Here is a 15,805-nt window from a genome sequence, read left to right as displayed (position 1 = left end):
CCTCAACAACCGTGACCCCAAGATGTAGATTTCCTTAAAATATACCGTTTTGCAAAACGACATCACTTCTCATAAGTGAATATGAACAGTGAACAAGTCCTGCAATCACATTTTTGCCAAGAATCAGACAATCAGAGGAAATGAGTACCATAAGCAGGTATTTTCCGTTCCGTGAAATGGAACACTGGAGTGAAAACAGAAAACCAGCAATTGCACTTTTGTAACTCCTCAGCTTTAAGGACACTGGGTGGGCGCTAAGTGTCAATCATCTCCCGGGCACTGGTTGTCACAGCAGCCGAAGGGATTGACATTTGGGTTGACCAAACATTGGCTGACTCCAGGTTAGACCCCACGTACAATGGGCGTCATTGCACCAGTCAGCAGCGTGTGGGCGGAGAGCCTCGGCAGTGTCAAAAAAAAGACGGCAGGTGTATCTTTTTGAAGCTTCTTTTGAAAACAGAATGATTTTTTTGAACGGGCAAGTAGTTGTTCAGTCCAGTCGGTCTTTGCATTAAAGAATATTGCATGTGGCACTTGCCTTTGACTTATTAACAGTGCTGCAGATATAAAATCGAATTGGAGGACCAGTTTTCTTTTAATATTGCCAAAAAGAGAACATCAAATAAGATTGGAAGAAAATATCACAAGAATATATATGATATCCATGATCATCATGCCAGCCTCCAGGTCTGGAACGAGCTGCGATTACTGGATAGATGGATCCCACAGAGAGATAGCCTTTGAAGATTACTACACAGTGGCACAGGAATTAGGAAGGTACTGTATATTCCAGGCTATATTTTGTTATGGGTGGGGGTGTACCTGCAGGCAGTGGCATGTGATGACTGATTGCAGTCTGACCTGCTCTCGTCTTGCAGTCACAAAATGCGTAACAATTCATCGCTCTGCTTCTGTGTTAATTACAGTCATTAAAAACACTCTGTGAGATGTTATTTAAGATGCATCGTTTTATCGGGAGTTTAAAAAAACATAAAACTAATAGTATTTTTCCCTCTTAGTCTCCCATCTGCAGCGTTGCGAAAGAAACTTTATTCACACAAAAATAGATTGTAGGGTTTTACAAAAGCTGAATTCAGTGTGAAAAGCAAATGTGCAGTAGCAATGTTTTCTCGATTAAATAAGGTGATGGAAATCGTTAATATAGCCAAGTTTACTTTTTTTTAACATTGTATGCTCAGCTAAACCCATCAAGAGTTTCTCGTTAGAAACAAGGTTTGACACATGACCCTCATTCAAATCAATAGAGTTCCATACACAATGTGCAAACTGTAACAGTCTTTGCTAATTTTGATTCTAATTTCTAATATTCCTCCGTATGTTAGCTTCTTTGTATCTGATACCTGTAGGTCCAGGAGACTGTGGGGGAAAGACCACTGGATCATCAGATTCTAGTCCATCTCTGTATGGTATCTCTGCAGCTTGATGTTTCACTGCTTTCTGCTTAATGCTTTGCTAATGTGTTTCTGTTTGCCAGTGCAGTTAAAGAAAAGGCTTTCTACAACAATTGCACTGTTATTCTTTTGGTGGCTCACAGTTGTTCAGAGGTTGGGGCTTTGGGAACCCCCTGGAGACTGTGTCAGGACTTAAACAGGAGGCTAGAAATTTTGTGTTTTTTTAAAATATGCTCGTGAAATGGGACACCCCTGGCAAACCCCATATATTCACAGTGTGGGGGCATGGTGTTGGTCTTCCAAAATTTGTAGGGGATCCGTAGAAGTGTTTTATGTAACTGCAGGAGCTCTGGAGATACTGGTATTCATGGAGAGCCACTGGAAATTTGGACCTATTTATAGGTATCAAAAATTCTTAGGATTCGAATGATGTTAGCAGAGGCAAGTTGGTCTTGGCAAGGTGTCCCTGGAATATTGAAGGGAATCTTAATGAGTGTGCCAATATTCGCAGGAACCCTGAGAATATATCAATATTTTCGGGGAACCCTGCAAGTGCAATAGTGTTTTCTGGGGCCATGTTCTTTATTTGAAAGGAAGACTCAATGGTTGGTCAGTATGACAGTAGTTATAAGAGGTACTACCAAGAGGAAAGTTTAAAACCATTGCTTCATGTTGGCCAGTCTGTTTCAATGGTGTCCATATTCAAACCTTGTTGCTCCTGTTTTGTAGGCAAAAATTAGTCAAGGCTTTTTTCTCAGACCGTGATGGTCTCTGAAATTAGTGCAGTGCTTATTTTAATATTGAAAAGTTCCTGCATCCATTTAAGACCTGAACTCATAATTTGGTGAAGATTATTTGCAAGCTACAACTATTTCTCTTGAGTTGCCCGGAAAATAGCTTCTGGAGGGACCACTCAGCAATAACTGAAAGTTATTAGCCCTAAAAAGTAAGTTGTGTATGGCAGTTCACCTGAATTTTGAAGTTGAAGCCTGAGCTTTGGGAGTGATAATGAATTTAGATTTCAGTGTTCTAACTTTTTAATTGAAATATGTCAGTAAGCTACCATCAAATTCCAGTTTTACTGCTTATGATGTTAACGAGATTCTTTTTCTCTAATGGAAAAGGAGGGCAAGATCTCACTTGATATACTTAACAGAATTCCCCATAGCTCAGAGATATGAGTAAGATCTTCACAGTAATCCAGTGATTCCTGGGTGGCTGTGTGTCTACATATCTGTTTACAATTTCAATGCTTAATTTTTTTACAGACTTTTTTTCTCACCCGGTGTTTAGAGACTTTTCTACTGCGCTAAGATCAGATGATGCATTCATTGCCATTTTAAACCAAATGTCTCCTTTTACTGGAATCTGTGGTTCAAATAGATTGTATTTTATTTGAAGTTTCAAGAGACTGAATACAAAACATAATCAAAGGTGAACTCTGTTGAGGGACTGTGCAACAAGAACAGGTCAAGTGTGATGTCAATTGCTGCTCTATTTTCAAGATTCTTTAATAAAAATAGAGACTGTAATTATTGTATTTCTTTCTCTACACTGAAGAATGTTTGAAATGCGTTTTCTGTTAAAATAGTGAAAATAACATAATCTTCAATCATTTAAGTAATGGTCAGGTGCTGTAGTAATGTTGGAGTGAGATTTAAGGGCAATGGGCCACAGTCATCTCTTTATTCATTGAGCTGATTTGTATGACCTTTCTCCAATTATATTTATTGTACCAATCAGGCAACATATATTGGGGGTAATTTTAATCGACCTGGCCAGGTGAAATCCCAAAATGTTAGGTGGAACTTCAATAATGAGTAAAACTGAGTGCAATGTAAAATCAGAATTGGACCCAATTTCATCAATTTGTTGATGGGTGTGTTACCCAAAAGTGTTGCGATTATACTATTGGTGCGATGTCAATCTGACAGTAATTTAGGAATGGTTATTAGCAGAATGAGACCGAGTAGATGGAGAGTGGCTAACTGATCATTGTACAGATTTTTTTTACAAAGTTAGAGTGTTCGTGATTAAATAATGCTTACCTGTAAAATGCAGCTGACTGGAGAAAAATAAACAGTAATGTAAAGCGAAAATAAAATTTTTGAAAAACCTAGTTTCTCCTGAAGAAGGATCACTGGATGTGAAACATTATCTCTGATTTCTCTCCACAGATGCAACCGTACCTGCTGAGTTTCTCTAGCGATTCCTGTTTTTCATTGGTTCAGTATCACAAAGCTACTATCTCGTCTGGTGGGGAGTGTAACTTTATCAGATCAATGCAGGCAGCATTAGGTTGAGATGTTTAGCTAGTTAATGATATTTAGTTCATGCTTTATTTCTGAGACAAAATGAGGACTGAAGATGCTGGAGAGTCAGAGTTGAAAATCGTGGCACTAGAGCAAGTACAGCAGTTCAGGCAGCATCCGAGGAGCAGGAGAGTTGACAGTTCAGGCGTATGCCCTTCATCAGGAATGTGGAGAAAGAGGGGAGCTGACAGATAAATGGGGGGGCACTTCGCCAAGGAAAAAACATCCTATTTCAAGGATTGCAATTTCACCTTCCATGATCAACAATGGCCTCCATCGTATCTCCTCCACATGCAGCACCTCCGCCCTTGAATCCTACCCCCCCAAATGCAACAACGATAGAACTCTCCCAGTCCTCATATTCCACCCCACAAATTTCCAGGTACAGCACATTATCCTCCGCCATTTTCGCCACCTACAGTCAGACCCCAGCACCAAAGATTTGTTTCTCTCCCTACCCCATCTGCATTCTGCACAGATCATTCCCTCCACGGCTCCCTTGTTAGGTCACACGAGATGCAAAACCTGCACGCACACCTCCCCCCTCACATCCATCCAAGGCCCTAAAAGATAATTTCAAATCCAGCAGAGATTTTCCAGCACACCCTCCAACCTCATTTCCTGCATCTGCTGCTCTTAATGTGGTCTCTTCTACTTTGGTGAGACTGAGTGCCAACTCGTGGAGAGGTTCAGAGAACATTTCTGGTCTGCATGTACCAACCCGCTCCACCAACCTGTGACCAACCACTTCAACTCCTCCTCCCATTCCTCCAAGGACATGCAAATCCTGGGCCTCCTCCACCGCCAAATCAAAGCCACTCACCAAATGGAGGAAGAGCACCTCATCATCTGCCTCGGGACCCTATAAAACCGCCCTCTTGACCTGACTTACCTGTCCATCTTCCTTCTCACCTATCCGCTCCACTCTCCCCACCAACCTATCACAATCACTTTCTACTTTTATCCCCCTATTGCCATCCCGCCCACCTTTCCCCAGCTCCATCCCCATCTCCACACCCCTATTTATTTCTCTGTCTCCTTCCCCCCTCCACAATCCTGATGAAGGGCTTATGTCTGAAACGTTGACTCTCCTGCTCCTTGGATGCTGCCTGACCTACTGTGCTTGTTCCAGCGCCATGCTTTCCAACAGTGTTTTATTTCTGCACCTCTCATGAATTAGTTTTACCAGCAGTGATTTTTCTCATATTATGATCCTAGGTTCCCTTCACAACCTATGCTGAGTCGATTAGTCTGAGTCAGGATGACAGAGAAAGGCACTGTCCTTAGAAGAATGGGATACATTAAACCAAACATGATTCCAATTTTAGACATCCATTCAGTGACTCCCAGAACGAATGCATGTTTAAGAATATTGGGTGGGAACAAAGTTGGATGCACTTTTTCAGTTGCAATAGTAAATTATGCTACAGCAACTCAATCTGTATATCCCTCGGTGGAAAATTAGCAAGGCTTATAATATGCCCATTCCAGAGACAACTGCACCCCATTCTGAGAACCTGCAGAAAGGCAGCGAGAAAATCTGTTCAAAGGAAGAAATCTGGCAACAATAGGGAATTTTTTTAATGAAAAAGATTGAGAACAAGTAAATTACAATAGATTTATACCAGGATTGTCCACCATAAGGCTTTCCATCTGGCCAACCTCACAGTGTTCAAAATACACTTAATTGGAAGTGACAGTCTCTGTAAGGAGCTGCTCCTGCACTCACAGCCTGGTTCTCCTGCATTTGCTGCTGATAATCTCACTCCTCTGCTAAGGTGATGGTGGAGGCTGCGAGGGGAGGTTTGGCTGCAAGAAGGGGATTGTCTGCCAGGAATGGACTGAAACTGATCAGTCATTGTTCTAACATATTCAGGATTATTCCGTCAATTTCCAAGTTGTAACACAGCATTAGATTGAAATGTCAAGTACATTAGTTTCTAAATTGCTGCCATTTTGTTTTTGCAGTTTGCCACAGAGTTACACTTTAGTTATACCTTTCTTTGTAGTCAGAAACTCCATGGACTCTGATCCTGGAGTTGCTAGGTTGGAGCGCCACCTTTTGGAAGATGCTTTGGAGTTGTCCTTCAATTTCCTGGTAGAAAATGCTCTGGCAGAAACACAGATGGTGCAGTCTTTCACTCTGCTTCATTCCTATTTGATGGCACTGACCATCAGTTTGGCCTGTCAGATAGAGATGAATGGTCCAAATCAGTTTTAAAGACTCACTATGAGCAGCTATTTTAATTGTTGGACTTAACAGCTGTGAATGGGGCAGAAATAAAAAGTATGGCCTTGCTGCTATGAGTGCTTGAAATCATTTTAAAAGTCCTTGAAGGATTAATGTATGTACGAAGTTAGGTTCAACTCTAGAGTTAGATTAGTGCAATCTTTAGAAGACAGCAGGACAGAAAGTGAAAAACCATGAAAAATAAAGAATAGCATAAGAGACCAGAAATATAGAAGCCAAATTATGTCACTTGGTCCATCAGGTCTGCTCCACTAGTCAATCATGGCTGATATGTTTCTCAACCACATTTTCCCGCCTTCTCCCTGTAACCTTTCATCCTCTTACTAATCAAGAACCTATCTATCTCTGACTTATATATACTCAATGACCTCTAATTTTAAAGAGTCCCCATGTTTTGGACTCAGCCACAAAGGAAAATATTCTCTGCATGTCCATCTTGTCAAGACTATTCAGGAATTTATAAACTTCAGTCAAATCGTTCCTTACTGTTCTGAACTCTGGGGAAAACAAGCAAGTTTGTCCAATCCTTCCTAATAAATCAACCGGCTTGTTCCAGGGCCTATCTTGGAAGAGTTCCACATGGTGGCTCAGTGGTTAGCACTGCTGCTTCACAGTACCAGGGACCCGTGTTCGAATCCAGCCTCTGGCGACAGTCTGTGTGGAGTTTGCACATTCACCCCGTGTCTGCGTGGGTTTTGTCCGGGTGCTCCGGTTTCCCCCCACAGTCCAAAGGTGTGCAGGTCAGGTTAATTGGCCGTGCTAAATTGCCCGTAGTGATAGGTGCATGAGTAGAGGAATGGGTCTGGGTGGGTTACTCTTCGGAAGGTCGGTGTGGACTTGTTGGGCCGAAGGGTCTGGTTCCACACTGTAGGGAATCTAATCACTCCCTGAGCTTACTGACCAACAGTGGTTTCCTGTTAAGGCACTCTGAAATTCAAATTTCTCATCAACTAAACTAATAACTTTGTCTTCCCATTTGAGGCTTGTTCACAAAAGTCTTTTTTTTAGTTGTTTTGATGAAACAAACCAATTCTACTATTTATATTTCCAAAATTTGCTCACCAGCCCATAAGTGAGAAGGAGAATTAAGTGTGGATCTCTCACAAAAATGTGGACATCTCAAATTGATATGGTGTTCTTTGTATCCTTGGTACATGCTAAACAACCTTACAACCAATGCATTACTTGTGAAATTTTGTCTTTTTTTAAAATTCTTTCATGGGTTTTGATCATCATTGGCAAGGTCAGCATTTATTGTACATCCCAAGTTGGACAAATGCAGTTGCCAACTTGAACACAGGAAGGTCTTATGAATAACATTAATGATGAGTTATTCCTTGTTTTTGACTCAGTTGGATTGGATTACAAGAAGGTAGATAGTGCAGCTTAGTGCACCTGAATGCAATAAAATATTCTAAGCTGCTCCACAGGAAGAGAGAAGAGAAGAAGTTGATGAAATGATTAAAAGCATTCACAAAGAAATAGGTTTTGAATCAGAATGTGGAAATGAAGAGACAGGTCAAAAGTTTTTTAAAAATTTATTTGTGGAATGTGGGCATCGCTGGCTGGCCAGAATTTATTGCTTGTCCCTAGTTGCCCTTGAGAGGGTGGTGGTTAGATACCTTGTTGAACCACTGCAGCCCATCTGCTGTGGGTTGACCCACAATACCATTAGGGATGGAATTCCAGAATTTTGACCAGCGACAGTGAAGGAATGGCAATATATTTCCAAATCTGAGTGGCTTAGAGGGGAGCTTGCAGATGGTGGTGTTCCCATATGTCTGCTAACTTTGTCCTTCTAGATGGATGTAATTGTGGGTTTGGAAGGTGCTGTCTGAGGATCTTTAGTGAATCTCTGCAAGACACTTTGGAGATTTTACACACTTTAGCTACTGAGTGTCAGTGGTGGAGGGAGTTGTTGCTTGTGCATGACACCAATGGGGTGCCTTGTAGATGGTGGACAGGATTTGCTGAGTCAGGAGGTGTATTCCTTGCCGCAGTATTCCCAGCCTCTGACCTGCTCTTGTAGCCACTGTGTTTATGTGGTGAGTCCAGCTGAGTTCCTGATCAATGATAACTCCCAGAATTCAAGGGTGGTAACACTAGCAAAGTAGAAGAAGAGTAGTTGAAAAGTAGATGGGGAAGAAAGGAAGATGGTTCAGGGGAGGGCAGTGTTTTAAAATTTATTTATTTATCTATGTTTCAAACATTTATTGACTTTAGCTTAAAAATGTGTTGCTGGAAAAGCACAGCAGGTCAGGCAGCATCAAAGGAACAGGAGAATCGACGATTCGGGCATAAGCCCTTCTTCAGACGTATGCCCGAAACGTCGATTCTCCTGTTCCTTTGATGCTGCCTGACCTGTTGCGCTTTTCCTGCAACACATTTTTAAGCTCTGATCTCCAGCATCTGCAGTCCTCACTTTCTCCATTTATTGGCTTTAGTCAATTTACAGTAATGTTATTTTGATTTAACTAATCTTATCATTTTCATAAATATTGAATATGATTATCAATAATGTGTCAGATAAAAATAACCCTTTGAAAAATGGTTGAATGAGAAAGCCTATATTCTGGCAACAGTCTATATGTAAATACTAATTTTAGCCTTGGGATTGGACTCCTAGATTATTGGCACATGCTAATTCAGTATATGGGTAAACCTGTTTAAAATGAATGAGTTCATGTCCATATTGACTCAACAGACAAAGGAATTTGATATTCAAGAAACAGTAAACTGCAAGCCTGGGCAGGGCAAAAAATCAAATGGAGGGGTATCATGATGTTGGATTACCCTTGCCTTTTGCATCCAATGTGGATGGTCAAAAAAACCCATTCAGTTCACTAGGGAAGGAAACTGCCCTCCTGACCTGGTCTGGACTGTTGTGACTTTGGACCCATATTAACATAGTTGATGCTTAATTGCCCTCTGGGAAATCTTGGAGAGATTATAAATGCTAGGCAATGAATACCAGTGAAGCCCACACCCCAGGAATGAATAAATAAAAAAATAAGCATCTGACTTAGAAAACAGCATGAAATTTACTTGCTTCCAATGTCTGAAGAGGTAGGCAAGGGGTAATCTAGTATCCCAATCCTTGAATACGATTTCATGACCTGTCTAATCTTGCAGTATATATTTCTTAAATATCAAATTCCTTTGTTCTGGTGCGTTAACATGGCCATGAACTCATTCATTTTAAACAGGTTTGCCCCTACACTGAATTAGCATGTGCTAACGATCCAGGAGTCTAATCCCAAGGCTAAAATTAGTATTCACATATACTCTGCTGTCAGACTGTAGGCTTCCTCATTCAACTTGTTGTGTGAAAGCAATGTGAATAATAATATGGAGTGGCTGCCAGCGCAAGCATGTGGTGTAAAATCAAGAGAAGTAGGCATGAGCTGAAGACATTTTGTGTCCCTTTAAAGTGAAAATGCATTGTGCTGCTAGGAGTGGTTTGAACTTGACTTTAATGCAGGAAAACATTTAAAAATGATAACAAATGACAGAGAATAGGTACAAAAGAATTTCTGAAGGACTTGACGGAGAGAAAATAAGATGTGATTGATCCACAGGAGACCAGAAAGCCATCAGACAAACTGCTGAAGGAACTGAGACCAAATAGTCTAGCTTAATGGACTCAGATGCAGAGCCACAAATTAGTTCAATGGTTTCATGAGTGGTCAAGATCAGTGACTGTATAACCAATTGCCATACTTCACTACTAGCTTCAAACACTGTCCAAAGAATCCACAGTATCACTGACTTATTAACAAACTCTATAAATTGCGATTCATTCTGAAAATTCATAACTCCACCTCACCCTCATGGACTTGTGTTGCAATCCTCACACCCATCTTTCAGGGCTTTTGCATGTTGTCAGGTATTTCATCCATGACTGGCACATCCCCTGAACCCCTCCTCAAGCACGTATGTCTCACTTGCAGGACAAAGCAGCACATGTCTGGAGCAGGAAGACCTAACTGGCAGGAAATGGGTACGAATGCATTTCCTTAATCCATGAAGGGACTGATGGGTACTATATTCCATCAGTCGTTTCTGATTTACAAGATGCAGGTGGTGTGAAGATGCGCCTCCACTTCCCCACTAACTCCTTCCCCACTAACTCCTTCCCCACTAACTTCTTCCCCCAGTTCCATCATTACAATCCTATCCTTCTACCTTTCTCCTTTCAGATACCCAAGAAATATAATAAAAGCAGAAAGCATTGGAAAAACCCAGCAGATCTGGCAGTGTCTGGGGAGAGACAATTAGTTGACATTTCAAAGCCAATCTGACTCTCCTTTGGATTCCAAGAACTGCAGGCTGACCAGACAGTGATGGCAAAGACTAAAAATGAAAGAACAGAGAAACAGTGTGGAAGAAGAAATATTGAGATTCATTCTCACGCTCAAAGCCACCAGCTCAGATACTGACACGTCCTGTAAATTAGACAACACCCATTAGAAATAGGAGCAAGAGTTAGTCATTTGACATACCAAGGCTGCTCTGACATTCAGTTGGATCATGGCTCATCCAACGCTTCTCATGTCCACTTTCCTGATCTTTCCCAAAAGCCTTGAATCCCCTACGATCAAGGATCTATTTATCACAGCTTTGAATATACACAAGGACTCTTCCTCCACTGCTCTCTATGCAAAAGAATTCCGATGACTCGCCACCCTCTGAAAGAAGTAATTCCTTCCATTTCAGTTTTAAATTGCTTGCTTTCTATTCTGTGATGATGCCCTCTGGTCCTAGACTGACCCATTAGGGAAAACACCCTCTTAGAATTTACTCTGTCAAGCGTCAAAAGAAACTTGTCTGTTTCTATAAGTTTCAACCTTTTTAATCAAGGGGCAGGATCTGAATGTGCTGAGACACCAGACCTGGGTAGCCTAGAACCAGTGTGAGGAACAAGGATAACGTCGGTGACAACTCACTGTACTGAGATTCTAAATACGTTCTACAGCAGAGGCCTCAACTGAATATGGATGGCGTCAGAAAAAGGCTGATGAATATGTACGATGCACCACATTGTGAGGGAGCATGGAGGATTCCAGCTCCAGTTTGGGACAGGGCTCGACTCGGAGCTTGCACCTCATCTCTTTCAGGTTGTAAATGGTGAACAATTCAGAGAGTTATGGAGACGTACAGCATGGAAACACACCTTTCAGTCCAATTTGTCCATGCCAACCAGATATCCTAAATTAATCTAATCCCATTTGCCAGCATTTGGTACATATCCCTCTGAACCCTTCCTATTCATATACCCGTACGGATGCCTTTTAAATGTTGTAACTGTACCAGCCGCCACCAGTTCCTCAGAAAGCTCATTCCATACATGAAGCACCCTCTGCGAGAAAACATTGCCCCTCAGGTCTGTTTTAAATCTTTCCTCTTTCACCTTAAACCTATGCCCTCTAGTTTTGACTCCCCCACCCCAGGGGAAAGACCTTGACTCTTTACCCTATCCATGCCCCTCATGATTTTATAAAGTCACCCCTCAGCTCCAGGGAAACAGCCCCAGCTTATTCAGCCTTTTCCTGTAGCTCAAACCCCCAACACTGGCAACATCCTCGTAAATCTTTTCTAACCCTTTCAAGTTTCTATTCTTCCTATAGCAGGGAAACCAGAATTGCACACAGTACTCCAAGTGTAGCCTAACCAATATCCTGTACAGCCGCAACATGACCTACCAATTCCTATACTCAATGCACTGACCAATAAAGGCAAGCATACCATGTGCCTTCTTCACTATCCTATCTACTTTCAAGGAACTTTGAATCTGCATTCCAAGGTTTCTTTGTTCAGCAACACTCTCCAGGACCTTGCCATTAAGTGTATAAGTCCTGCCCTGATTTGCCTTTCCAAAATGCAGCATCACATGATTGTCTAAATTGAATTCCATCTGCGGTTCCTCAGCCCATTGGCCCATCTGATCAAGATCCCGTTGTACCCTGAGGTAACCTTCTTGACTGTCCACTGTACTGCCAATTTTGATATCATCTGCAAACTTACTAACCAATCCTCCTATCCAAATCATTTGTATAAATGCAGCACTGTGGCTCAGTGGTTAGCACTGCTGCCTCACAGCGCCAGGGACCCGGGTTCACTTCCAGCCTTGGGTGACTGTGTGGAGTTTGCACATTCTCCCCGTATCTACGTGGGTTTCCTCCAGATATTCCAGTTTCCTCCCATGACCCAAAGCTGTGCCAGTTAGGTGACTGAGCCATGTTAAATTGACTGTAGTGTTCAGGGATGTGTAGATTAGGTGCATTGTTCAGGAGTAAATATAGGATAATAGGATAGAGGAATGGGTCTGGGTGGGTTACTCTTCGGAAGGTCACTGTGGACTTGTTGGGTCAAAGGGCCTATTTCCACACTGTAGGGATTCTATGAAAAGCAGTGGACCCAACACCAATTCTTGTGGCACACCGGTGGTCACAGGCCTCCAGTCTGAAAAGCAACCCTGCCTCCACCACCATCCTCTGTCTTCTACCTTTGAGTCAGTTCTGTATCCAAATGGTTCAGTTCCATGAGATCCAACCTTGTGAACCAGTCTGCCATGAGGAACCCTGTCAAACGCCTTACTGATATCCATATAGATCTCGTCCACTACTCTGCCCTCGTCAATGCTCTTCGTTACTTCTTCAAAAAAATCAAGTTAGTGAGACACAATTTCCCACGCACAAGGTCATATTGACTATCGCCAATCAGTCCTTGTCTTTCCAAACACATGTCAACCCTGTCCCTCAGGATTCTGTCCAACAACTTGCCCACCACCAATGTCAAGCTCACCAGTCAATAGTTCCCTGGCTTTCCATTAGTATACTTACAAACTGACCCAAGACTGACCACACCCCAACCCACTCATCGTCAGTGTTACAGTTTCCATTGCAACGCAGTGGGTCTTGCAGGGTGTCACAACAGTGCAGCACTGTGTTCACCAACAGCTTTCTAGGACAGGGGAGTGGCAGTGGCTATATGGGCTCAAGCCTCTTGTCTTTTGCCAAGATGACAGTTTGCGTCCCCTCACCACTGCCAGTGACTGTTACATGCCATCTGCCCTGATTGCTGTCCCCTTAACTAGATTGTACAGTCTGAAGCTTGACCTTTTATGGAAATTGCTTTACTTGACATGCGTTCTACCCATCACTGCAGACTCTTGAAAAGCAGTTCAGGCTGAGGAATCTTTGCATAAACATCTCAATGGTGTTGCCCATTACAATTCATATGGCAGCATGGCTTGTGTTATGTGCACACTATACATAAACCTGACTTACGCACCAGGGTCATGAGCCATGGTGTGAAAGGACAGCCTTTGCCCGACTTGGTTGAGGTATATCTCTGAGTTGACATGCAGCACCTATCATTATATCCTGCAGTCCTTATAAAGCCATGTCTTTGTGCTAACTGCTTCTCTCTGTCAAAAATTTAATGGATTTGGCTGCCTTGAAATAAGAGCCTTGGTGACCTCCCTTTGCAACATCGAATGACAAACTGGGAGATGTTGTAAACATCGTTTGCCCCAGCTGGAGTAAACCAGACTTACGAAAGTTCATGGTGATGGAGCAGTGCAGTCTTCACCCAGTTCTGTGGTTGCTGTTGTAACTGCAGTAGCTCGCCTATTTCAGTGCAGATATTGTCAGTGAAGAGACAGATAGTATGCCATGTTGAAGATCAACAGTCCAGTTAAAATTCCCCTCTCATAACGTCTTGCAGCTGACTATGTACTCAGCAGTAGGGAAGACTCCCTGTCAGTGCTGTTTAAAGGAAGCATCTACTATTTTCAAATTAGTTACTGGTTGATTGATACCTGCTGCAGCTGCAATTGTACAAGTAATTTTGCCAATTCTGGATTTGTTTAAAGTTGCTAAAATCTACAGACATGGTGTGGGAGGTGCTGAAAGACCTTGTGCTAACTTCAAGAGTTCTGTATAAGCCAACTACTCCTGGACATGGACACAGTAGTGTGCATCCTCCTTGGTGGCAGACACTGTTCTTTGCTGCAATGCTTCCTCAATATTCTGAACAGATAAGTCTCATGTTGACACATGGTGTCCTTCTGCCCCTCTTAGTTCTTCCTCTTTCAGCAGCTTTCTCTATTCCATATTGCTTGTGCTTATTTTCCTTGTCATGCTGTTTCTGCAGTTCTTCCCTGTTTTAATTAATACCCTTTTTCTCATTCTTCCTGACAGAGTAAACAATTTCACATGCTCCCACACTATATTCCATCTGCCAGATTTTTGCCCACTCACTCAATCTATCTATATCCATCTGCAACTCCTTATGCCTTCTTCACAATATACTTTCCACCTACCTTTGCGTTGGCTGTAAATTTAATTACTATACAGTTGCTCCCCTCATTTAAGCCAGAAATGTAAATTGCAAAGAGTTGAGACCCGGCACAGAAACCTGCAGGACTCCGCTCCTCACATCCTGCCAATCAGACTAGGACCTGTTTGTGCCTTCTGCCTGTTTTCTGATAGTAGCCAATCCTCTATGGGCCCCCTTCATGGGGTGACACAGTGACTCAGTTGTTAGTACTGCTGCCTCACTGCGCCAGGGACCCTGGGTTCGATTCCACCCTTGGGTGACTGTGTGGAGTTTGCACATTCTCCTGTGTCTGCGTGGGTTTCCGCCAGGTGCTCTGGTTTCCTCTCGTGATCCAAAGATGTCCAGGTTAGGTGGATTAGCAATCTAAATTGTCCATAGTGCCCAGGGACATATAGATTAGGTGGATTAACCATGGGAAATGCAGGATTACAGGAAATAATATTAGGGGAGATGGATAGGGTGGGATGCTTTTGAGAGGGTCGATGCAGATTCAATGGGCTGAATGGCCTGCTTCTACAGTGTAGGGCACTTATGATTCTATCAATGCTCACATATATACTCATATATACACCCCTCTACCATTAGCTTTTAAGTTCCAAAAAGAACCCACGGGTTTAAATGTAAAGAATTCTGACATAGTTGGATAGATTGGATGCATATATGATATGTGTGATTAGCCAAATGCGGTGGGGTCCAGAGCAAGGGAACATGGTTTCAAGATATAGGGTAGGCCATTTAGGACTGAGTCAAGAGTGTGATGCTGTAAAAGTACAGCAGGTCAGGCAGCACCCGAGGAGCAGGAGAGTTGATGGTTCGGGCAAAAGCCCTTCATCAGGATTGAGCTGAAGATGCTGACCCTGTGAAATTCTCTACTACACAAGGTGATGGTGAACAAGCAACTGAATATGGGAAAGAAAGTCGAAAAAATAGATATGTTTTTAGATGCTAATAGCTTCTGGGGCTTTGGTAGAGAGCAGTGTGTAGCTTTAAGATAGAGAATCAGCCATGATTATAATGAATGCTTAGTTTGGGCCAAATGTCATAGACTACTCCTATTTTCTGTGTTTCTATTAGGTTTGATTACATATCACACATACTGTCTTGGAAGAAGAACAGCACTTGTAACAGCAAAGTAACAGGTGCTAAGGAACTGAATTTTGCAGCCATAAACTCAGGGCATCTGTCACTAAATGTGCCATTTTGACACAATTTTGAAAGTCAACACAACTTTTTCTTGTTAACTAACTATTGGAAGGAAATTGCGCTTTGGAATAGAGGAATTGTTGGACATTACAAGGCAAAGGGCCATCTAGTTAGGACATCTAGTGTTGGCATGATACAAGAGTAATGGAGAGGTTGACTAATCTTAGCAGGCAATTTCTGTTATTGTCTGCAATGAACAAGAAAAAGCATGAAGTGGACAGCTTCTTTGCACCAGAGGTCCAAAGTTACTTCATTCCCTTCCAAACACACTATTCATAGTTTTA

At 42.2% G+C, this 15,805-nt stretch overlaps 1 protein-coding gene across 1 annotated transcript in view; it reads left to right on the top strand.

The window, feature by feature from the left end:
• The first annotated feature begins 327 nt into the window (after positions 1-327).
• LOC122565403 (calcium/calmodulin-dependent protein kinase type IV-like) overlaps positions 328-15,805 on the top strand; it is a 144,318-nt gene continuing 128,840 nt past the window's right edge. Inside the window, exon 1 of the mRNA XM_043721352.1 lies at positions 328-777. Within this exon, the coding sequence (XP_043577287.1) occupies positions 656-777 (122 nt within the window). The 5' untranslated portion in view covers positions 328-655. The remainder of the gene's footprint in view (positions 778-15,805) is intronic.

This window comes from Chiloscyllium plagiosum, chromosome 31, assembly GCF_004010195.1.
Source record: "Chiloscyllium plagiosum isolate BGI_BamShark_2017 chromosome 31, ASM401019v2, whole genome shotgun sequence".
NCBI lineage: Eukaryota > Metazoa > Chordata > Chondrichthyes > Orectolobiformes > Hemiscylliidae > Chiloscyllium > Chiloscyllium plagiosum.
The sequence above is the reverse complement of the archived record's forward strand: the minus strand, read 5'-3'. Positions and strand labels throughout refer to the sequence as shown.